The sequence below is a fragment of the Gracilinanus agilis genome, chromosome 2, assembly GCF_016433145.1.
Source record: "Gracilinanus agilis isolate LMUSP501 chromosome 2, AgileGrace, whole genome shotgun sequence".
NCBI classification, from domain to species: Eukaryota; Metazoa; Chordata; class Mammalia; order Didelphimorphia; family Didelphidae; genus Gracilinanus; species Gracilinanus agilis.
In genome coordinates this window covers 605,712,033-605,735,307 of record NC_058131.1, presented here as the reverse complement: position 1 = coordinate 605,735,307, position 23,275 = coordinate 605,712,033, and the positions used below count along the sequence as shown (strand labels likewise).

General features: G+C 38.4%; 1 protein-coding gene and 1 non-coding gene across 2 annotated transcripts in view; one reads left to right on the top strand and one right to left on the bottom strand.

Annotated features, from left to right (window-relative positions):
- IL16 (interleukin 16) overlaps positions 1 to 23,275 on the bottom strand; it is a 168,749-nt gene that overhangs the window by 5,961 nt on the left and 139,513 nt on the right. Inside the window, exons 15-19 of the mRNA XM_044662513.1 lie at positions 21,680 to 21,836; positions 17,254 to 18,346; positions 14,582 to 14,759; positions 6,304 to 6,405; positions 5,527 to 5,776 (exon numbers count right to left, since the gene is read on the bottom strand). Coding sequence (XP_044518448.1) covers positions 5,527 to 5,776; positions 6,304 to 6,405; positions 14,582 to 14,759; positions 17,254 to 18,346; positions 21,680 to 21,836 — 1,780 coding nt within the window. The remainder of the gene's footprint in view (positions 1 to 5,526; positions 5,777 to 6,303; positions 6,406 to 14,581; positions 14,760 to 17,253; positions 18,347 to 21,679; positions 21,837 to 23,275) is intronic.
- On the top strand, positions 13,849 to 13,938 carry LOC123238520. The gene has a single exon (XR_006505680.1). It is a non-coding gene; the product is annotated as a small nucleolar RNA SNORD88 (small nucleolar RNA).

Genomic DNA, 23,275 nt, shown 5'->3' with positions numbered 1-23,275 from the left:
TTGAGTGGAGGTAGAGGGGGAGGGGGAAGGTTTACAACCTGTAATTCTTTGCTTTTGGAAGATTATGTTGATAAGTGAATGGAGGGTAGACTGGAATGGAGAGACACTTGTGGCATTCCAAGTGTGAGATGATGAGGGCCAGAAGGGGGGTGTATGTAAGAGATGTTTCAGGGATAAAAAAACTATAGGACTTAGCAACTAATTGGATGTGGGGGAAGGGATGAGAGAGATTTGTGGCGTGATGGAATCACCAAGTGAGAGGTGTAGAGGAAGAAGAGAAGGGTCCTCAGGGATAGCTACAGCTAGCCATCAATTTACCAGGAAGCTTTATTAAGCTCAGTGTCAGACACTGTTCTGGGTGCACTGGCCATATGAAGACAAAAGAAAAATAGTACTTAGCCTCAAGCTATTTACATTTTAACTGGGAGAACAATGTGTGTTGTATCTGCTTTGCATGTGTTCACATATACTACGGAGATATATGTATATATACACATATATGTTTATATGTTCATTTATACACATATACATACATATCTACATGGTATCTACAAACACATACAAAACAAATACAATGCAATCTAGAGTGGAAAAGTGGGGAATGGGAAGACCTTCGCTGCCTTTGGGGAACGGAGTAACCAAGAAAGGCCTCCTACAGAAAAAGCAAGAGCTCAAGCTGGGTCTCCAAGAGAGGACAGTGAAGAAGGGAATAGTCCAGTCATTGGGGACAGCAAAGGCACCGAGATGAGAGATTGTCATGTGGTCAGGAATGTCATGAAGGCCAACTTGGTCTTACTGAAGAATAGAGAGGAAGTAGAAGGACCAGATTGTGAAAAAATTTAAATGCCAAAAGTGACTTTATATTGGATCCTAGAGGCAGAATTGTATCCCAGGAAGCCACTAGGGCAGCCAGTTGGTACATTGGATAGGACGCCAGACCTGGTCAGGAAGATCTGAGTTCAAATGTGGCCCCAGATACTTACTAGCTGTGTGACCCTAGGCAAGTCACTTGACCCTGTTTACCTCAGTTTCTTCATCTGTAAAATGAACTGGAGAATGAAATGGTAAATCATTCTAATACCTCTGCCATGAAAACCTCAAATAGGGTCATGAAGAATTAGGCATGACTGAAATGACTGAGCAACAACAAAGGACATATAAGGTGTTCAAAGCATGTGCATATATTATCTCATTTGATCTTCTCAACAGTTCTGTGAAGTAGGCTCTATTATTATTCCCTTTTTACAGAATGGAAATCGAAAGGCTTTAAGAAGTTAAGTGGTCTCCACAGTTAGCAAGTACCTCAGGTGGTATTCAAACTACGATCTTCCTGGCTTCCAAATTTAACCACCACAATACACTACCTGCCTTCCTTTCCCCTGATATACCTCAAAGTCAGTATGACCTGGTTGCCGCACCCCCCCCCCCGCCAAAAAAAGCAAACAGATTGGAAAAGAGATATGCAAGAGTCATGTTGCAGAGAAAAACCAATAAACTCAGAAAGCAGAGCCAAAAAAAGGACACTGAGATTTTATACCTGGGTGATGGATAAAGGTTCTTGGTCCTGGTCAACAGAAATAGGGACATTAGGAAAAGTGGCAGATTTCTGTTGGGATTTGGCAGGAGGGCATCAGAGTATGAATAATAAGATCTTTTTTAAAAAAATGTCAAGCTAGAAATTCCATTGGGACATCCCAGTTGAGATGGCCAACAGACCTCTGGAAATATAAAACTGGAACTCAAGGCAGTAGTTGGGACTAGATTTAGAGATGTAGGAGTCATCCATATACTTAGGTGGTACGTCAAACCATGGGTCTATAGAAACACTGTGGTGTGGATCAAGTCTTTTTCTAACATATATTGGCTTTGTTACTCTGGGAAAACTAATTAAATTCTCAGTTTTCTAGATAACTCTTCAAAATTATGTTACAGAATAGGTACAAATGGCCTTGTTAGAGGGAATTCCTTATCTCATATTAATAAATAAATAAAATAATTTTATTATTAATTATTATTAATAAAATAAAAATAAAATAAAATAAATAAAATCATAAACTTAAAACCATGGGAGTGGATGAGAAGAGAATGCTACTCATGTTTAAGACAAAGTACAACAAAATTGCAATTCTAAAGAGATTAGAACAGGAGTTCTTGATCCACTGACAAATTTTAGAGGGCCCTTGAACTTGGATAGGACGGGGTTAAGAGAGAAAAATTACATCTTTACTTCAGTCTAATTGCTTTCCTTTGTTATTGTATGCATTTTATTTTAAGAAGAAAAAATTATTCTGAAAAGGGTTCCATAGATTTCCCTAACCTACAAAAAGGGATGATGACATATCAAAAATGCTAAAAACCTATGAACTAGAAGAAATCGATTGTTTCTAGCCTGACTTAGAGTAGAATTGACTTCAATTTTCCCATAATCAGTAACATATATAGCAAGAAATTCAATCACAGACTTCTTGGGAAAAAATAGTTAAAGCAGTTATCCTATTATCATGGTATTTTTTGGCATGTCATGATGTATATGCTGTTTAAATTTAATTTGAATGATTAGAGCCTTTCATGTGCCAGGTTGCTTCCAAAAATTATCCCATTGACAATTACTCTATTCTCTAAGTAGCTAGAGGGACCAATATAACCTGTTTATCAGCCTCTATTTCATTTCCCTGCCTACAGAGGAGTAAGGCTTCCCCAATTAAAGCCACAAAGCTTCTTACTGATTTGAGCTCTTTTGCAACATTTTAAGAGCCACTTCTATAAGGCTTCACACAATATTCTTGAACACCAGCCAAACAGATCTTCTTGAGGCTATTGTATAACAAAGAAATGAATGTACACAGTTCAATGCTTGCAACAAATACTATTAAAAGTCACACCTAGTGTTTTCAGGAGTGCTGTGAATAAAAGAAACCCACACAATCTCCCTCTCTCAGCCTGTTTTATTCCAAAATTACTCCTGTCAGCATCAAGCACAGAAATCAGCAGGCTTTTGTTTTTGTTTTTTGTTTGTTTTCCCCTTCAGTTATTATTCCAACCACAACAGTAGAAAGTAGGGCAAGATGTGTCCTTACATGCTAAGAGGAGCACTGCCTACAAGTGAAGGCACTTCACTCTATTATTCATTTACAACTCTGCTCTTCTACAGAGTAGACTCCCTAAACTTCCATTTCTTGCCATAACATATCATCCAAGTTCAAGATTATAATTTCCAAGAGGCTTGGACAGGACACAGGGACAAACGCTTCTATAATTATCCTAAAACTTAACATGTCTAGAATGGAATTCCTTGTCTTTTCCTCCAAAAATAGCTGTTTCTCCTTTCCATCCTTTTTCTCTTTTGCACATGATTAGAATATCTATTTCTGTTCATGATACCATCATTCTCTTCCTTATGCAAGCTCCCTCCCTCCCTGCCCCATGTAGTCAATTACTCCTTAAATTCTGCTAGTTTTTCCTCCTTGATGTCAAGGCTTTACTCTCCTCACAAAAAGTTAGTCTCCTTTTGAGCAATAAATGTGGCCCCATCTCTTTCTAAATGTTCCTGCACACAGATGTGACTACTGCACACAGTTACTACATGCCCACTCCTCTAATCAAAAAGACTTCAGTGGTGTTAGACTTTAGAATTTAGCTTGCCCTTCAACTCATGACCCAAGCCAGTCATTGAATATTTTGACCAAAAATTGTGCCTTTGACCATGAGTCAAAATAGAACAGGATACCTCCTACCTCCCTGTTCCCAGGTTGATGTAGTTAAAAGAAACTTTATTCACAGAGGATTTATTGGACTTGAGTTCTAATCCCAGTTTTGCCACTAATGATGGGACTTTAGGCAAGTTAATTTCTCTCTCTCTCTGGACCTCAGTTTACTCTTTGAGAAATGAGGGGATTAGAATAGGATGTATTCACCTGGTGACCTTTGAGCTCTATTTCAGTTCTTAAATTGTCTGATTCTAATTTGGAATAAAATTCTCCATCTATACTAATGAAAAGTCTCTGTTATTCTATGTGCTATCATTGTAGAATATTGCCACGAAGTCTGGTTTCTTTCTAGGTGCCTGCCATGGTGATGAATAAGCTAGCTACTCTGGTATGGTCTTTTAGGAAAGACTAGGAAGAAACAGCAGGCAATGGTGTCCTTTATGCCATTGACAGAATTTATGAGAGGATCATCTGTCTATAAGAATGCTAAGCTTTGACTACATGAGCAAAGCATCCAACTCTAGAGGCCGAAATTTTGCTTTTCCATGACATGAAGGCACTGAAGAGATCTACCAGGTAGGTGAAAGGATAATAAGTGGACCCCCAAAGAAAGGACACTGCAAACTTTGCAAGTAAAATTAAGTCCATAGAGTGAGTAAAAAATCTCAATTGAGGGAGGCAAAAAGAGAAGATCAAAGGAATAAAGTCTGAGATTTAAAGAATGTACCTGGCTTTGATATCAGAAGAAGAGGGACCAGACCGAAAAGTCAGGAAAGGAAGATAAAATAGTTTCACAAAGGCAAAAGGAAAATTTCTAAAAAGTGGTAGTTGCAGAGGGTTGGGGGGGGGCAGTACATCAATTAGGGTTGAATGCCTCAGAGTCAAAGATGATGGTGACTGATGACCTTGGAGAGTGTAGTTTCCTGTGAGTGGTGGGAGTAGAAATCAGATTTTATTCCATTTTATACTCATGTAAATGTATGTGTAGATATAAATGGGTTACTTCTGCAAAGCAGAAGAAATCTATAAATATTAACGTTGGGTAGTCTTACTCCTGAAACAAAGCTGTTTTTGAAGCAAAATGTGATAACTTGGACTGTAGTTGGCTGATGTGAAGCATGCCCTTACTCATTTATTAACTGATGGAAGAAGGCCAGCCAAAATCTTAGGCTATCTGAAATTTGCCAGCTTCACTATTCCATACTATCTATTGGAAACACTAAACTACACATGCTTCCTAGTCTCATGGAACTTATATAATTTAGTAGAGTTATAGCAGAGAGAAATATATATATGTATATGTGTATATACATATATATATATATATATCATGTTATATGAAAAGTGTATTGCATGCAAAATGCATTTTGTTCAAAGGAGAGGGTCAGAACCAATGGTGAGAAGACAGATTTAGAAAGACCTGAAACTTGGGAACTCTTCCTGATTCTGAACTCTGCACTCTATCTACAGTGCCCCATAGCTTCCCATAGGCATCAGGCCTTATCATGCTACTCAAGTGGGCCATAACACAAAAATGTGGTATAGAACCCCTGTTCTAGACTAAGAAATGCCATATCGGACTTCTAAATCCTACACAGGTACCTGATACTGCTTCTACTGTTACCTGACCCTTAACAATGCCACATAGAACATTCATAAAGCACAAAAGTTCCTGAATATCTTGCCTTTCCCAATACACATGTCATTTCTTTTCCTAGATAGTCCCATGAGTCATCAAATTACAGAAGAAAAAAAAAGGAATCAAAGGTTTGTGAAGTGCCATGGCATCTAAAGGCTTCAGAAAACTGGGAAGACTTACTTGATTCTGTGGAAACTTCACTGGCTGCTGAAGATGCAGACCCAATGGAAGAATTCAGCCCTGACTCATCTTCCTGCATTTTCCTCGTAACGATAACAGCCTGCTTTGGGTCTCGAGCTTGGCGGATGATAGTTAAGGCTTCATTATGTGTGGTGCCTTTAAGAGATTTCCCATTAATGGAAAGGACTTCATCTCCTTTCTGTATGGTCCCTTCTTGAAAGGCTAACCCATTAGGAAATACTCGGTGAACCTGAATGTAGTACAAAGAACAAAGAGCAATACATGAGAACAGAGAATCTCCTATCCTAACAAATTCCATGAGACCTCCAGATCATTTTGTCATAGTGGAACTCTGTTAGACTGTTAAGAATCTTTAGATGCCCCATCTTCTGGAGCTAAATATGGAACAAAGTGTTTGCCCATCCTCTTTGTCCCAAATAACAATCACATCTGTGTGATGCTTGCGGTTTATAGGACACTTTCCACACCACAATCCAAGTAGTGCAAATATTAATCTTTAGTATGGTTTAAATGTGGAAAGGCAACTTGGTTTAATGGTTAGCAAGCAATCTCAAAATCCCCAATCACTGGAAGATCTGAATCTAGAAGCTTCCCCCAGGGTAGGGTGAAAGGGTAGCTGCCACTGTAAATATTGGTTCTTTTTGTAGCCAGAAGTGACCCTTTCTTTATCAAGCCTTTTTGATCTTCCATTCTTTTTCAAATTCCAGTCCAAACTCCCAGAGGCCCAAGATGTGGCCAGAAATTGTGACTACTTACCGTAATTGCTTTGTTTTCTAGATCAACTCCTCCTGCTAAACTGAATCCCAGGCCAGCACCTTCTTCCTTATGCAAAATGGTAACATGAATGCTGTCAAATTGCTATGGAAAGAAAATGTTAAAACTTATTTTAGTGAATTTGAATGAAAAGGTAAAGCCACTTATCGACTATGTGACCTTAATTAAGCAAGCTGCTTTCCCTCACTGGGCCTGGGTTTCCTCATCTATAAAATGAGAGATTCTAACAAGTTTATTTCTAAGATCTTTTACAGCCCTAAATCCAATGATCCCATGATCCTAAGGCTTCCTCTTCCTTCAATGTCCAGCTAGAGGTTGTTTGTTCCTTGAAGATTTCCCTGCTCTTCTCCCAGAAGAATTCAATTGTTCCCTCTTTACATTGGTTTTCCTGACACCTTCCACTAAGAGAAGCAAATCTCAATTCTCCTGACTAAAATTCCCTAGAGTGTTTCTATTTCATTTGAAAATATGACTATTTTGATAGTGTGAATTTTATCTCAATTCACGGTAGGTTATAATGTCTCAGACAATGTTAAAAACAACAGATTTGAGGCCAATAAAGGCAGAGTTGCCAGTTTCTGCATATATAAGTAGGTCTATTATCTCTCTTTCATTATTTTCAGTGTCCATTGCTTAGAAAAAAACATTGGCCTTGTAGTCATAAAGTCTGGGCCCAGGTCCTTAGCAAGGACTTTCTTTTCTCTTGGTCTCAGTTTCCATATCTGTAAATAGCAGGATGGTTGAATATTAGCTCTAAGGTTCCTCTAGCTCTGACATTCTTTGATTCTAAGAGATAGTTAGCCATTTTTTCTATCATCCACATACCTTGTCGCAATATGGACATGGGCTCCTCTGAACATAAAGTAACCTCTCTGGCCAGGACAAAATTCCCCTCTCTGAGATGATTCCCCACTCAAGTCTTCATACATCAGACTTCGCCTAAGTCAAATCCCTTCAACCCTCTGAGCCTCAGTGTTCCCATCCATCATGAGAAGTGGTTAAAATAGGCAAGTAGAATAGGACTGGGAATACTAGACTATGGTACAAGGTTGTTGCAGAGAAAGCACTTTGTAATAGGGATGTGCTCTATGAATCTGAGTAGCTACTAATTCCGCTACAATGATTATACGACTGGGAATGGATGAACTTTAAGATTCTTTGCAACGTGAAGATTTCCTACTTCTATTAGTGAACTACCTGAAGCATCAATCACATGGTGGAATGGAAAGAGTTCATCCTATGCATGCTGTCATTTACTATATAAGGGATCTGATTTAGCAGGTCTCTCACCTTCAGTTTGTCCTCTCTTTTTAATCTGTTAAATGATTTTTATAATAATGATCTCTGAGGCCCATTTCTACTTTTAAATATATAATTTTGTGAACTTAAGGTCATTGGACCCTCAAAATTAATCTCATTTGAGAGCTATCTGAAAAGTGGAGAGGCTCCTTCTATCTCTATTTGTTATCCTGTCTTCACAGAGAAGAACTCAGGAAAGTGAGTCTTCCTTACTTGGGGTCTGACACAATCCCCCGTGCCATTTAGCTGTCCTAGGTATAAGCATATATAAAATGTCTTCACAGAGAGTGGATTTGGGTGAGGGAAGCCTGTGGGTACCATCTCCATGTTCTCCAACAAACTGACCAATTGCAAACACCTTTATGAAATAGCAATGTTAATATTTAGCCAAAAGCAGTTGAGGTTTTATCTGAAAAAAGAGAGGAAATTTGTCTTTTCTAGATTCCTCTTCACACTTTTCTGTCCTTGCATTTGTTTTGTTATTATGTTAACATCTAAGTACTTAAGATGTTAGTCTTACCTGGAATATTTTCACTATAGTTGTAATATCTAGAAGTCCTTAAAAAGTTATCAAATATCCAAAGGAATAAAACTCTAAATGTGTAATTTTAGAGGATTCGTTGAAGGCTTGGAACCTTCCCAATGCCCCTTAGATACATAAATCACCATGTAGCATTTCCCTGAATCCTTTAGACCCACTTTCAACACTAAATGGAAGCTATAGGAATGAAAAATAGTTGGCATAGAAGTCTTATTACAAGGATATCTATGTAATAGGTTTACATATGTTGTTGTTGTTCAGTCATGTCCAACTCTTTTTTATCCCATTTGGGGTTTTCTTGGAAAGGATACTGGAGTGGCTTGTCATTTCCTTCTCCAACTCATTTTACAAGTGAGAAAACTGAGGCAAATAGGTTTAAGCAACTCACACAGCTAAGAAGTATCTGAGGCCAGAATTAACCTCAGGAAGATGAGTCTTCCTAACTCCAGGTCTGACACTATCCACTGGGCCACTTAGCTGCCCTAGGTATAAGCATAGCTATACTTATTAAAGGTATATGAATCACCATCAGATCGGGCCAATCTATTGGCCCCATCTCCACGAAAGGGGTGAGATGATACCAATTTCATCAGCTGGAGCATGTTTGAATGGTTTTAAGTTGAACTGATTTTAGTTTGTATCCTCACAGCTACTTTCTACGAGAATCTCATATTGCCAGTAAAATACTAATACTTTCGGAACTTGAAGTGAGCTTTGAGATGATCCTACCCAATTTTTCTATTGGACAAGCTCAGGTCCAAAGAGAGACTTGGATTTGCCCAAAGTCATGTTGTTCTGGTGGCTGAGTCAGAATCTGAACACAGGTCTTCTAACTCCAGGTACAGAGCTCTTTTCGTTATTTTATGCTTCCCCTACTAATGCAATAGACTTGAGATAAAGCCATGCTCATAATATTAATTGGATATCAAATGCTCCCTATGTAGCTATATGCCTCTCAGCAGGTCATTTCATTTCTCTGATGGTTTCTCTTCATCTGTGAGGACTGGACTAAATTGATCACTAAAGTCACAACCAATTTTAATAAATAAATATAGGTTGCTATGTGGAAAATACTGTAAAGATTGAAATTAATATTCAATGCCTCCAATACTATTCTCCCTTCTAATCTCAGCCCTCATCATTTTTAATAACAACAATACTCTAGAACTTTAAAACATTAAATAAATATGGCCTGAGAATACTTATGAGAGCAGCTAGATGGTACAGAGGATAGAGCAACAGGTCTGGAATCAAGAAGATTTGAGTTCAATCCAGCCTCAGATATTTATTAGCCATGTGACTCTGACTTAGTCACTTAACTCTGTTTGCCTCAGTTTCTTCATCTGTAAAATGAACTAGAGAAGGGGGCAGCTGGGTAGCTCAGTGGATTGAGAGCCAGGCCTAGAGACAGGAGGTCCTGGGTTCAAATCCGGCCTCAGACACTTCCCAGCTGTGTGACCCTGGGCAAGTCACTTGACCCCCATTGCCTACCCTTACCACTCTTCCACCTATAAGTCAATACACAGAAGTTAAGGGTTTAAAATAAAAAAAAAAATGAACTAGAGAAGAAAATGGCCGACTATTCCAATATCTTTGCCAAGAAAATCCCAAATGGAGTCATAAAGAGTCAGACATGGTGAACCAATTGAACAACAAAAAATTAATACTATGAATCAATGAACAAACCATTAGGAGCTCTTCTTTAATGCTAAAAATACATGAACTGTAAAAGATAATTTATTTACTATATTTTGGGGAGAAATTATTATATTGCTTAAATCCAAACCGATATGATTAAAAGTTGTCTATTGTGCAAATGGAATTAGCTCACCCTCATTCATTCTTTAGACTTTAGCCAACAGGAATAATGTCACCCCACCCAACTTAGAATTAAGTGGGGAGGGGGAGGTCTGTGACCCACACGTGATAGTAAGTGACAAATCAAAAACAAGTGACTGCCCCCTGGGCGTCCAAAACAGTGATGAGGCTGCCATTTGTCCAGTGAAACTGGAGGTGGATGCAGGAAGTGACAAAAACTGCTATTTTTTAAATATGATGGTAACTTCCTATGAGGGTTTTTTGGCGCTTTGAACTTGGTGTTGAAGGATCTCGGGTGAGACCTCAGATTGCTTCCCTTTGAATTGTCATGTGGGTAAGTTAGGCTGACTCTCTTTTCTTTCCTTTGGCATTTCTGGAGGCTCTAGCCTTAAGGAGGGTCTTTCTTCTTAGAGGAGGCCTTGTGGCTAGAAGCCTTGTTTAATTAACCTCTGTGCCCCCTCTGCTGGGGCCTCTAAGCCTCCCTGATTTGGGCCTCTGGTCCAGGCCAGAGTTTCTCTCTCTTTTTCCCTACCTTCAACCTTCCTAATTGTAAATAAACCACCATAAAAGTCATCCTGACTTGGGTCTCTTTATTTTGGAATCGAGTAATCGATCCCTGGTGACCAAACTTTAAATATCCGGTTCAACCATAATCATCCCATTTTCCCCTTTTACACTATACCCTAAAGGTTGCCTGACCCAATAGCTCTCTAGGAATTCTGAAGGTAGCTACAAAATACTTTAGGTTCTTGTTTTAAGTCTCCAGGTGTGGTTTGGGGTTATGTTCTGGGTTCTCTGGTGTTTTGGCTTCACCCAAGTTTTACTGAATGTTGCAGTTGCTCACATCTATCTCAGGGTACCTCGTTTTCAAATTGCCCTCTAGGCAACTTTGCTTAGCTGTGTATCTATGGGTCACTGTGAGGGCATCCTTATCTAAATCCTATATACAAGCAGTTTTAACTTTATGTAAATTCGCACATACTAATTCGACTTTATGTAAAGAATTCTGGAAAAAAACTGCATTTCCAAAAAACCACCTGTGTTAACTTTACTGTATAATATTGGACTCTCTCTTTTCTCTACTAGGTGTTTCACAAACTCCCACCTCTTACCCCAAAACCCCACAAAAACGAAAAAAAATCCAAGTGAAAGCAGAAGAATGAACACAGGGAGAGACTGCCACAGAGACCACTGGCCCCATCCTCTACCATTATAGGAAGTTCTTCTGTAATATATTGGAAACTTTCCCTTGAAGAACTCTAGTAGGAAGGAACCACTACTTTCCAAGGCAGCCCATTCCACCTTGGGATAGTTTTGGCAGGAAGTGATTTTCCCCTGCTGAACCAAGTCTCTATCTGCCTCTCTGCAATTTCTCCCCTTTATTCCCAGTTCTTTTCTCTGGAATCAAAAAGAAAAAAAATCCAATTCTTCTTTCAGATGCTGTTTTGGTGTTTCAGTTATTTCATTAATGTCTGACTCTTCTCATTACCATTTGAGGTTTTCTTGGCAAAGGTACCAGAACTGTTTGCCATTCCCTTCTACAGCTCATTTTATAGATAAGGAAACTGAGGCAAAGGTTAAGTGACTTGCCAGGGTCACACATCTAGTAAGTATCTGAGGCTGGATTTGAACTCAGGTTTTCCTGCTTCCAGGTACAGCACTCTATCTACTATACCACATAGCTGTCCAATTCATCCATTCATGTGGGTCACTAATTAGATGATGAGTCATTTGCCTACCTTAAGAAAATTATAGTTTTATATGATGGCCCTTTAAATATTTGGAAGTAACTACCATGTCAACTGTTAACTCTTCCTTTATCCAAGCTATCATCAGTTCCTTCAGCTGATGCTCCTTTTTTCTTTTTTTTTTTCCTGAGGTTCCTTTGAGACTCTGACTATTTTGACAATCATTCTTTCAATATTCTCAAGTTATCAACGTCCTTCCTTAGATGTGACATCTATATCTGTGACCAGGACACGGATTATCAAGAACTTAAAAGGAGATCATTCCGCGTTCCATAACCATAGTAGTGGGTTTGCTTTTAGGGTCAAGCAATCATTATTATTTTTGACTGTTATATTCCATTATTGCAGTACTTGTAACTTGTGGTACCCCAAAACCCCCAGGTTTTGTTTTTTCCCCTACATTAACTATGAACCATTAACAAAACTTCTTTCACAATTTTTTTCTTCAAATGAACTATGTACTATAGATTGTCAATAGTTCTCCTAGCTCATACTTCTTAAGCTAATTTTCTCAAGTCTAGAAAGTTGGCTTTATATTTATCTCCATTCAATTTAGTCTTATGACATCTGGCCTATCATTTTAACCTAGCAAGAACTTTTTTGGATATTTGCATCGTTATCCAATATGTGATGTGTCCTTGGGTCACCTACACATTTGATAAACCTGACAACTGTGCCTTCATTCAAATAATTGATAAAAATGTTGAAGAACAAAGAGCCAAGGAGAGAGTTCCCTCAGGGTACTCCACCAGAGGCCTCCAACTTAATACTTCTCCATTAATAATTATACCCGGATATAGTTATTGAAGGTCCAGCCATCCAAGCTGTTCTAAATGTTTTAAATGTATCTAACCACAGTAATATTTGAATGATATCTCCTAATATTTTCCACAAATATAGCATGAAAGACTTTGTCACATGCTTGATAAGAATCTGGATAAATTCAATTCATAGAATGTTCTTGATGACCTTGATAGCAAAGGAAATGAGATGAATCTAACAGAATTTGTTTTGGATAAAACCATGCTGATTCTTAGTAATCCCTGCCTTCCCTTCTAAAATTTCACAAATCAACCTTGAAAAAAATCCACACTACCAGACAAAATAAAAGCAAAAACAGACCTAATTAAAAAGATACAATCATAGAAACTACATTTTGTTAAAAGATATCTTAAACAATGAAGTGATCTAAAAAAACATTTATAGAAAGTTGTTTTTTTCTCTGATAAAGGCCTCATTTTTCAGATAGGCAGGAAAATGACTCAAATTTATAAAAGAAAATGAGAACCATTCCCCAAGTGATAAATGGTCAGCAGATATAAATAAATAGTTTTCAGAATAAAAACTGTCTATAGTCATATAAAAATGCTCTAAATCACTACTGATTGGTGAAATGCCAATTAAAACAACTATGAGGTGCCACCTCACACTTATAGATACATTAATGAATTTTTGGTGGAGTTCTGAACTGGTCCATTCAGGAGAATAATTTGGAACTGTATCCAAACTGTGTATATTCTTTGATCCAACTATACCACTACTAGGTCTGTACCCCAAAGAGATCAGAAAAAAAGAAGAAGGGCCAATATGTATAAAATATTTATAAACTCTCTTTTTTTGTGAGGCAAAGAATTGGAAATTGAGGAAATACACATCAATTGGGGATGAATGAACAAGTTATAATATATAATTGTGGTGTAATATTATTGTGCTATAAGAAATGAAGAAGAAATTGTTTCAGAAAAATCTAGGAAAACCTATATAAACTGATGCAAAGTGAAATGCACAAAACCAGTAGATCCTTGTACAGAGTAATAGCATTATTATAATGAAGTTCAGCTATAAAAGACTTAGCTACCTTGATCATTATAATGGTCAAATACAATTCTGGAGGACTCATGATGAAAAATGTTATCCACTTCCAAAAATATAACTGATGACCTCTAAGTGCAAATTAGAAAATACATTTCTCACTCTTTTTTTGGAGACATGATTAATATGGAAATGAGTTTTGCATCTATAGTCAATATTTTATTGTTTATCTTCTCAGTGAGTCAAGGAGAGGATAAAGGAAGAGAATTTGGAAATAAAAAAAATTCTTAATGTTAAAAATAAATAAATATGCCTCAATAATGCCAGCACTGGGCTCTGACTCTTGGGAAGACAGTCAGTGCCCCCTGGGCCTTTGACTTCCAGGGGTCCAAAGAGCCCTGGAGGCCAAGCTCCCAGCCATTTATTGCCCAGCTTCCTCTTAAAGTTTGACTTCCCTTTGGCAGACACCTAAAGTTCAGGGTAAGAAGAGGAAAAGAGAGGATATGGAGATGACCTGCTATCCCCTAAAGCCCATTAGAAGGCTGAAGAAGACCTAAGATGGAGAGACCCACATGAAAGCCTATAGATTGGCTGGTCAGTCCTTGAAGCAGGGTGGTCACAAGCTGACCCAGAACTCTAAAAGTTGGGTGCTTAGAAATGTTTTCAATATTCTATGCTGTGATTTTTTTTCAAACCAAGCTCTTAAGAAATAATGATGCCTAACCAGTCACACCTTGGTTATGCTAAAGAGTATTAGCAATATTTTGGTGGGATCCCAAAAGTGGATTGACACTGATAAGGAAAATTAATTAATATATGGAATAAATTCTATTAAATAAATAATATTTTTAAAGAAATAAAAAGAAAATTGTTTTTAAAAGAAAAAATGAACATTAAAAATAAACAATACTACAAATTTGCCTTGAATCAAATTCAATGGTTTATAGTTTGCAGAATCTTTACAATTAGATCACTACTGGGAAAGTATCACAATGCAAAGTAATTAGATGGTTGAGGACTAATGCTTAGAAAGGACACATACCTTTAATGTTGCCTCATCTAGTGCCTTCACTTCTTCTATGAGTTTCTTCAATTCTTCCCGAGAAAGTAGAGAGATGACAGATTGCCCAGATCCACATGTAGACTGAGGAGAGCTGCTACCATCTTCCGCCTCCTCATTCTCTGTCAGACCCTCAGTATAATCTCTCAGCTCAGAAAGGCTTTAATGTTAGTGCAACAAAAGAGAAAAATAATTCACTGTGAGAAGAGCTTCACTTCACTATTGACTTTGAAATTCTGGAGGGCTGCATTTGATGCCATCTAGAGTCTGAGTCTGTCCAAGTAAGCCATATGGATTTGAAAACTGATCAAAACTTGCTTAATACTCATTAAATAATGGAGAGGGGAGGAGAGGGGAGGAGAAGAGAGGAGAGGGAGAGTAGAGGGAGAAGGAGAGGGAGAGGGAGAGGGAGAGGAGAGGAGAGATTCCACACTCTATCCACTGAGCTACCTAGTTATCCAATTCATGACTAGATAGATGTTTATATAACTAAATATACAGTAGATACATTTTTAGCTCCCTCTTATGTAAATAGGGCTTCAGATATAACTAACTACAAATAAACACTTTCTACACAGCCCATTTTCACAAAAGATCAAGGTTGGCACATTTCCAGAGGGATCAGTAAGTTCAGTATTTCAGTCTGACGAGAAATGAACAGTATATTTTAATCCACGTTAGTGCTTTTATGAGCACATCTAAAGAATGAGCAGCTAGAAATATACCATCTTCATTTGTATAACCCTCTGTTTCCTCTTTTCACAGCCATGTGTTGTTTTTTTTTCCTAAATAAGAATATAAGGTTGTTCTGCATAGCATCACCTCTTGGGTACTCACAAGCTAGAGTAGACTAGTATTCATTCCTCTACCCACAGAGAGAGAAGGGAAGGAAAAGGGAACAAGCATTTGATAAGTGCCTATTATTCACAGGCTTTGAACTAAGTGTTTTAAAAATACACAAACCATATTTTTCCCATGTAGCAGCAAGAGGACAAAGCAACATCCCTAACTGACCATTTTCCTTAGTCTAGTCTCCAAAAGTCACAGAAAAGGACTGCCAATGTGCCAGTCCCTGGAATTAATTCATGCTACTATAGAAAATACTATTACTACTAATATGTTTTTTTTGTACAGTCATTTAATGTTTGCAATGTGTTTTATAAATATTTTCTCATTTTATCTCCATAATAACCCTGGAAGGTAGATGTCATTGTTATTTTCATTTTGCGAATTAAGAAGTCACTTGCTGGGGCAGCTGGGTAGCTCAGTGGATTGAGAGCCAGGCCTAGAGATGGGAGGTCCTAGGTTCAAATCTGACCTCAGACACTTCCCAGCTGTGTGACCCTGGGCAAGTCACTTGACCCCCATTGCCCACCCTTACCATTCTTCTGCCTTGGAGCCAATACACAGTATTGACTCCAAGACGGAAGGTAAGGGTTTAAGAAAAAAAAAAGAAAAAGAAGTCACTTGCCCACAGTCTCATAGATAATAAATGTCTGAGGTTGGATTTGAACAAAACAGCAAGGCAATTGGGATGGAACTGGATTGCCAACATGAAGACCTCCTTACAAAGATGCTTGAATCTCACTACAGACCTCCACATAACTCAAAATATCAGCAATAGCCAGTGACAATGGCTGAAGGGAAATAAGTGAGCAAATATGGTGAGAGCTTTCCCAAAATAATGGTCTAGTTCTTCCAGGTTTTTGCATCACAACATCAGCCCTCCTAAAGCACACGACATTCAAATGTTGTGTAACTTAAAAGGAGCAGAATAGCTGAGGTTTTTTATACTAGAATAAAAATACCTTCTCCCATGTGAACTGAAAATCTTGAACCCCTGGAACTGCATTGCCCAAAATTCCTTTCTGTATTACCCACAATTCCTTTTCTTTTTTGTTTACGTGCATCTTTTGCATGATTGTATATAAGTTTTGGGTAACACTCCTTTCTCTCTCTCTTCCATGTGAAATGAATGGTGAACATTCCCTGTGTTCTCTAGCTCTCTAGTTAAATATTGATAAGTCTTTATTAATATTATACTTTGGAGATATTGAATATTAATTTTAAAATCCACACCACCCTTTATGTGCAATAGTTGCCACAAAACCCTCAGTGTCTGACAAAATGCTTCAGAACATGGAGGGGGCAGGGGGTCAATAAGTGGAAAAAGCACTTTTTTGTAGTCAGAAATCCTAAATCTTACCTCTACTACTTAATTACCTAAATAACCTTCAACAAATGTTATCACCTACGTGGGCCTCAGTTTCCTTATTTACAAAAGAAGACTGTTGGTGATGGCCCTTGCAGATCTGTCTATAATCCTATAAAGCAAACTCAGGTAACACTCAACCATTGGATAAAGGTCTTAAACCAGGAGAGTTTGGTCAAGGCTATTCTAATAAAAAGTGGCTAAGGGAATTCTCCCAGATCCATTTTCACTATTTTCCCCAGAGTGTAATAAGTTCCAAGAAGTTCTCTGAGATTTCACTTCATCACCAAGTCTGACTCATAATCTCTTCTAGATGGGGATAAACTACCTTTTGGATAGAACCAGGGTTGGACAGAATTCACTAGGGCATATGCTCTGCAGTGGAGGAACCTAGGCTCATAACCTATTCATAGGTAGGAAACAGGTGCTCCAAATGGCTTACTTCAGAGAAAACCCCATGTCCATAGAAGAATTTTCATTTGAAGAACTGATAGTTCTTGTGTCTTCCACAGGCGTTGGAGACGACCTTTCCTGAGGGTTCCACGGACTGTGGCCACAGGAGACTGGAGATGGAGGAAGGCAAAGGAAAGATTTCATTAAGGCTGATGACACTTGGCTGCTGATGGAGTAGAGCTTACTAGATTTCTCCTCTGCTGCCTTCATCTCACAAGCCTGGTGTGTGGTCAAGGGGAAGCTCCGAGCTCTCTGGATTGGAGCATTATTCACAAGAAGGCACTGAGACTCAGTGATCTGTGCCTGGAGCAGACTCAAGAGGTCACTGTCAGTGTGGTGGCTTTCCTGAGGGCTAGATGGACGTGCTGGTGGGGGTGAATCAGACAAGTTTGAATCCTTGGGAACCGAAGTAGCAGGTGATTCCCGGGGCAGAGGAGTGTTTGCAGAAGCCTGCTGCTCAGTAATACCATGGGTACCTTGAGGGGAGACCCCAGAGGTGAATCCCCCATCTTGTTTACAAGATTTTTCTCTCTCTGCAAGGGAGAGCTTGGGAACCAATCTCTGGTTTCCTTTCTCTGGAGGATGAGAAGTACTGAATGTCTCAAAAGAACTGATCCTTTGTTTAATTGATGAAACTCTTCCTGAGAACAAGGAGCGCTCCCTCGAAGTGGGACTGGCTTGGGTGGGAGTGCTTTGATCTGGTAGCATTTTGGGGTCTGTGGTTCCAGATCGATTCCTTAATCCTTTCAAGCTCTGACGAAACCAGGCTGGTTTGGGAGCTACTGGAGGGCCTTTCTTCACAGTGCCATTTTCTTCAGCCTTGTACCCTTTGGAAATATCACCTGCATTTTCAAGCTTCTGTAACACCCCCTCAGAGAGACTACATTTATGGTTTTCTTCACTGGCATTGACATTAGACCTGAGGTCTAAGTGACCGTGGTCTTCACTCATGGTGGGGCTAAATAAATTTTTGATGCAATCTGAAATTCGGACCCAAGGGTCTTCCACAGTAGTTTCAAAGCTGTAATCTACACGGGCTTGTCTTCTAAGTAAAGGATGCTTCACTAGTGAGATGGTATTACCTAAGCAATAAAGGAAAAAAAGAGAACATTTCCATTTTAACATGAGAATTTAGTGGAAAGGTATGAGCTTAAAATGGGGGCTCCTGATCATGTCTGAAATATGGGAGGTGATATTGGTGATTAGGCCCTTGTTATCTAAAGTCCAACCAGTCAGAACTTAATCCACTAAGGTGAATGGGAGAGAGAATGGGAAGGAAACATTTATTAAATGTCTCTCATATACCGGGCATTGTGCTAAGCACTTTAAAAATATTATTTCATTTAACCCTCATAGCAACCCTTAAGGTGCTATTATTATTCCCATTTTACACATGAGGAAACTGAGACAAACAACTTATTTGCATAGAGACACACAGCTAGTAAGTATCTAAATGAGGATTTGAATTTAGAAACCATAGTCATTAATTTCATAGAATCAATATACTTCAGGGGTAGAAGGAACCTTAGAGATCAATGAAATCAATCTTTTGACTTAATAGATAAGGAATCTGAGGGTCTGAGTGGCCCGAGGTCTTACAGACATTTAGTTAGAAAGCCATAAGTAATCTAGATCTCCCTATTCTGGGTTAAGTATTCTTTTGCCAACATTCCACTGGCTTCCAGTGAAATAATTCAAAAATTAAATTATATCCCTTTAAATTTTAAACATTGAACATTTCCTTTTGGCATTTAGCTTTTAATTCTATTTTTAAAAAGATAATGGGTTCAAATGACTTCATTATTAACTCAAAGTCAGAGACAACTCTGTGACTTCGAGCATGCTAACTTTAGTTCATGAGATAACAGAATTAGAGGTGCCTTGCACTCAGGAGTCATTTGGGCCAACATCCTCATTTTACAAATGAGAAAACTAAGTAAGATCTAGAGAGATGAATGCCTTGCCTAAGATCTGATAGATAAAAGGTAACAAGACCAGAATCCCAGACTCACTTCTGTATGGTGCAGTTGGCTAGGTGGCACAGTGGGTAGAGCACCAGGACTGAAGTCAGAGGACCTGGCTTCAAATTTGGCTCCAGACACTTCCTAGCTGTGTAACTCTGGGCAAGTCACTTAATCACATTTGCCTAGCCCTTGCTCTTCTGTTTTAGAGTTGTTACTAAGACAGAAAGAAAGGTCTTAAAAACAAAAAAAAATGATGTCATAAAAAGACAATGAAATTTAGAATAAGAACATCCTAGTTTTAGTTGCAGCCTCGCTACTGACTATTTGTGTGATGTTGAGATAATCAGTCCACTTCTCTGAAAAGTCAGTTGCCCCATTTGTAAAACGTGGGGTGCCCAGAAATTGACCCTAAGGGAAATTTTGGATTTTGAACTGGAATTGTATTCTTTGGAAATCAAATTAAGTTATGAATGTCATCTCTTTCACCTCCTCGGAGACTGAAGTGGTACAAAAGGGTAGGGGAATTACACTTCTCCTATGTTGGGTGAATTTGTTTCTATATTTATAATTATCTTAAAAGCCTGGGGCAGCTAGGTAGCACAGTGGGTAGTGCCCTAGGCCTTGTGTCAGAAGGACCTGGGTTCAAATTTGGCCTCAGACATTTCCTAGAAGTGTAATCCTGGGCAAGTCAAGTCACTTAACCCAGATTGCCTAGTCCTTGCCCTTCTGTTTTAGAATTGTTACCAGGCAGAAAGTAAGGGTTTTAAAAAAAGTAAATATTCCTCTTTGAAAAAGTTCCACCATATTCTCATTGTAAGAATTAATTAACATTTACATAGCACTTCACAGTTTTTAAAGAACTTTGTACACAGTATCTTATTTGAACCTCATGATATTTCTCTCAGGTAAGGCAAATTATTATCTTCACTTTACAGATGAGGAAAGTAGGCTTTGAAACATGAAGGTTCACAAAACTAGTGTCTAAGATAAGTTTGATCTCAAACTCAGAGACTCTTTTGGTGGAATTCCTAATTCTTATTGAAGAAGATCTTTTTGAATTGCTGAGCATTTCACAAATACTTTTCTTTAAGACCCCTTTCAATCCAAAATATTCTCCATCACTAGATAACTAACTTGTAGTGAGGCATCTGTAGCTACATCCATCATCCAGTCATATTCTTTCTCTGATCTAGAATACTTTCTAGATATCATAGACTTAGGGCCTTCTAAATACAATGTTTTACATCTTGTAACACCATGGATCTCATTCTGTGGAATAATGAGGGGCATGTGATTTTTTTTTAAACCCTTGTACTTCGGTGTATTGTCTCATAGGTGGAAGAGTGGTAAGGGTGGGCAATGGGGGTCAAGTGACTTGCCCAGGGTCACACAGCTGGGAAGTGGCTGAGGCCGGGTTTGAACCTAGGACCTCCTGTCTCTAGGCCTGACTCTCACTCCACTGAGCTACCCAGCTGCCCCAGGGGGCATGTGAATTTAACAACTCTGTTATTTTAAATGCCTCTTCCCATAATTTCTAATATTATTACCTTTGAATCTACTCTATATACAGCATTTATCTCAAATCTCTTTTCCTTTAGTTATAAAGCTATAAAGAATCAATATAAGGGCACCATGATGATGTCACTGAGTGTCATTGAATAATTGCACAGGAAATGAAATCAATCTAGCAAGTACATCATTCTTATATTAGAACAATCTGCATAGTTTTTCTCAGTCACCATCACTTCATATTATCACTGTTAACTGAGAGGCAGTGCAGTATAGTGGAGAGAATGGCTGACCTGGGAGGCAGAAAGATGTAAGTTCAAATTATTGCCTCTAACACATCCTGGCTATGTGACTATGAGCAAGTCATTTGACTTCTCAGTGATCCAAGGTATAAATTACAGATGAGTTGCTGATCTGTGTTAATGGAGAGAGTTTCCATACTAAGAGTTCTCTATACAGTTGAAATCATGAGAGGAGGCAGAGGAGAGAGGAGGAGGAGAAAGAAGAGGAAGAAGAAGAGAAGGAGGAGGAAGAGAAGAAAGAGGAAGAGAAAAAGTAGGTGAAGGAGGAGGAAGAGAAGAAAGAAGAAGGAAGAAGGAGAGGAGGAGGAGGAGAAGGAAAGGGAAAGAAAGAGGGAAAGAAAGAAAGGAAGGAAGGAAAGAAAGAAGAAAGAAAGAATATTCATCTGCTAATGTTTAAAAGGAGAGGCAGTATAGTATAGTAGAGAGAGATGGTATTAAAGTTAGTAAGACTTGGGTTCAAATTCTGCCTTCTGGCATATTTTTGAGAGGATAACACACACACATAATGACTATTTGGTTGCCATTCAAGTTTTAGAATCAAACTTTTCCAGTTCATTTTCACAACTTGCCAACATACCTATTTCTCAGACAGATGTGGCACACTCAAAAGTATGTAAATCCATTTAAAATCCAAACATACCTGTCCTGGATACATTGTCTTGCTCTGATTCTGCTGCAGTTGAGGTAGGAGCCTCAGCACCCTCTGCCTGAACCAAAGCTCTTGATTCTGAACAAGATGAGACTGCACTCAGGGTTATAACAGTTTTCTTTCCCCGTAGCTGCAGGTTTCCCACTTCCTGTGGTGTAAACAGGAAATACAGCCTGTCAAAACGCCATGCTATAAATGGTAAGAATTGCTATGGGTACAAGCCATCTTTGTGCTTTTGATTTTACTCTCAGCATAAATGTTAAGTAATGCTCAAGCTATTGTTTTAGGTGAAAAATTATTTAACAGCCTCGCAGTGATCCATTTCTACTACTTGGCAGGAAGCAAGGGGCATGGTGAAAAAGAGTTTAATGACATCTCTTCCTATGCACTTGTGCTGGGCTAAAATGGGTTACAGTCACTGAACCAACCAGCCCTGTGGCATTGATTTCCTGTTGCTTTAAAAAGAATTTCAATGCAGACAGCATCACATTTTTCTAACCAGTTAGTTTGTGAAAAGCTGGTTTGTCACAAAATCAAATTAGATGCAAAGCTTAAACTGCATCAAAAGCCAAAGAAAAGGATTCCATAGTACCTTAAATACAGAATTGAGGAGGGAAGGATAGGGAAATACTACACTTTGGAAGGGCGGACTTGAAGACGAAAGCCTGAAAACTGTTTTCTTGGATTCCTATAAAGAGGTCGAGAGGATTATTACTCAGACAATGGAACATGATTCCTGTCTTCTTGATGGTCCCTAAGGCTTAGCAGCTAGGAAGCAGCATGTTTCCTGGACCTTCTCTTGTCACCTGCTCTGCTCTTCAAAGGAAGCATTTAAGTTGATATCTTTCCGCCTTGTATTGAATTTTATGTTTCTAATCTGTGCATGCTAAGAACAAATTACCATCTGAGAAAGGCATCATTAAAATAACTCACATTTTTTTCAGATTAAATACTAATCAGAGCTGCTCTTTCCTTTATGTTCTATTCATTTAAAAATTTAATTGCTGCATGGTTTTTAGATTTTCTTCAAGATGACAAGGCCATGAAGGCAAAGAAATTTTCTCCTATGATATAAACTAGGATTTTACATGGCCTTAGAATTTAAATCTCGTCAAAGTAAATAACTAGACAGATAATAAACATTCACATGATAGGGAGAGGCAGGATGGTATAGAAGATAGAATAAAGATTTTGGGCTAAGAAAACCTAGATGCAAATCTCCTCAGACATTTACTAGCTGTGTGACCTTGAACAAAACACTTCACACTATTTGCCTCAGTTTCCCCATCTTTAAAAGGAGCTAGAGAAAGAAATGGTAAACAACTCCAGCATCTTTGCTAAGAAAACCCCAAGTGGGGTCATGAAGAGTCAGATATAATTCAAAACAAGAAGGTCACTTTCAAATCTAATGATCATAAGATGATGCTATGATTGCCAGATACGGTTCCACAGAACATGAAAGAACTAAAACTATGCCACTTTTTAAAATAATCCTTACCTTACATCTTAGAATCAATACTATATGTTGGTTCTAAGGCAGAAGAGAGGTAAGGACTAGGCAATGAGGGTTAAGTGACTTGTCTAGTG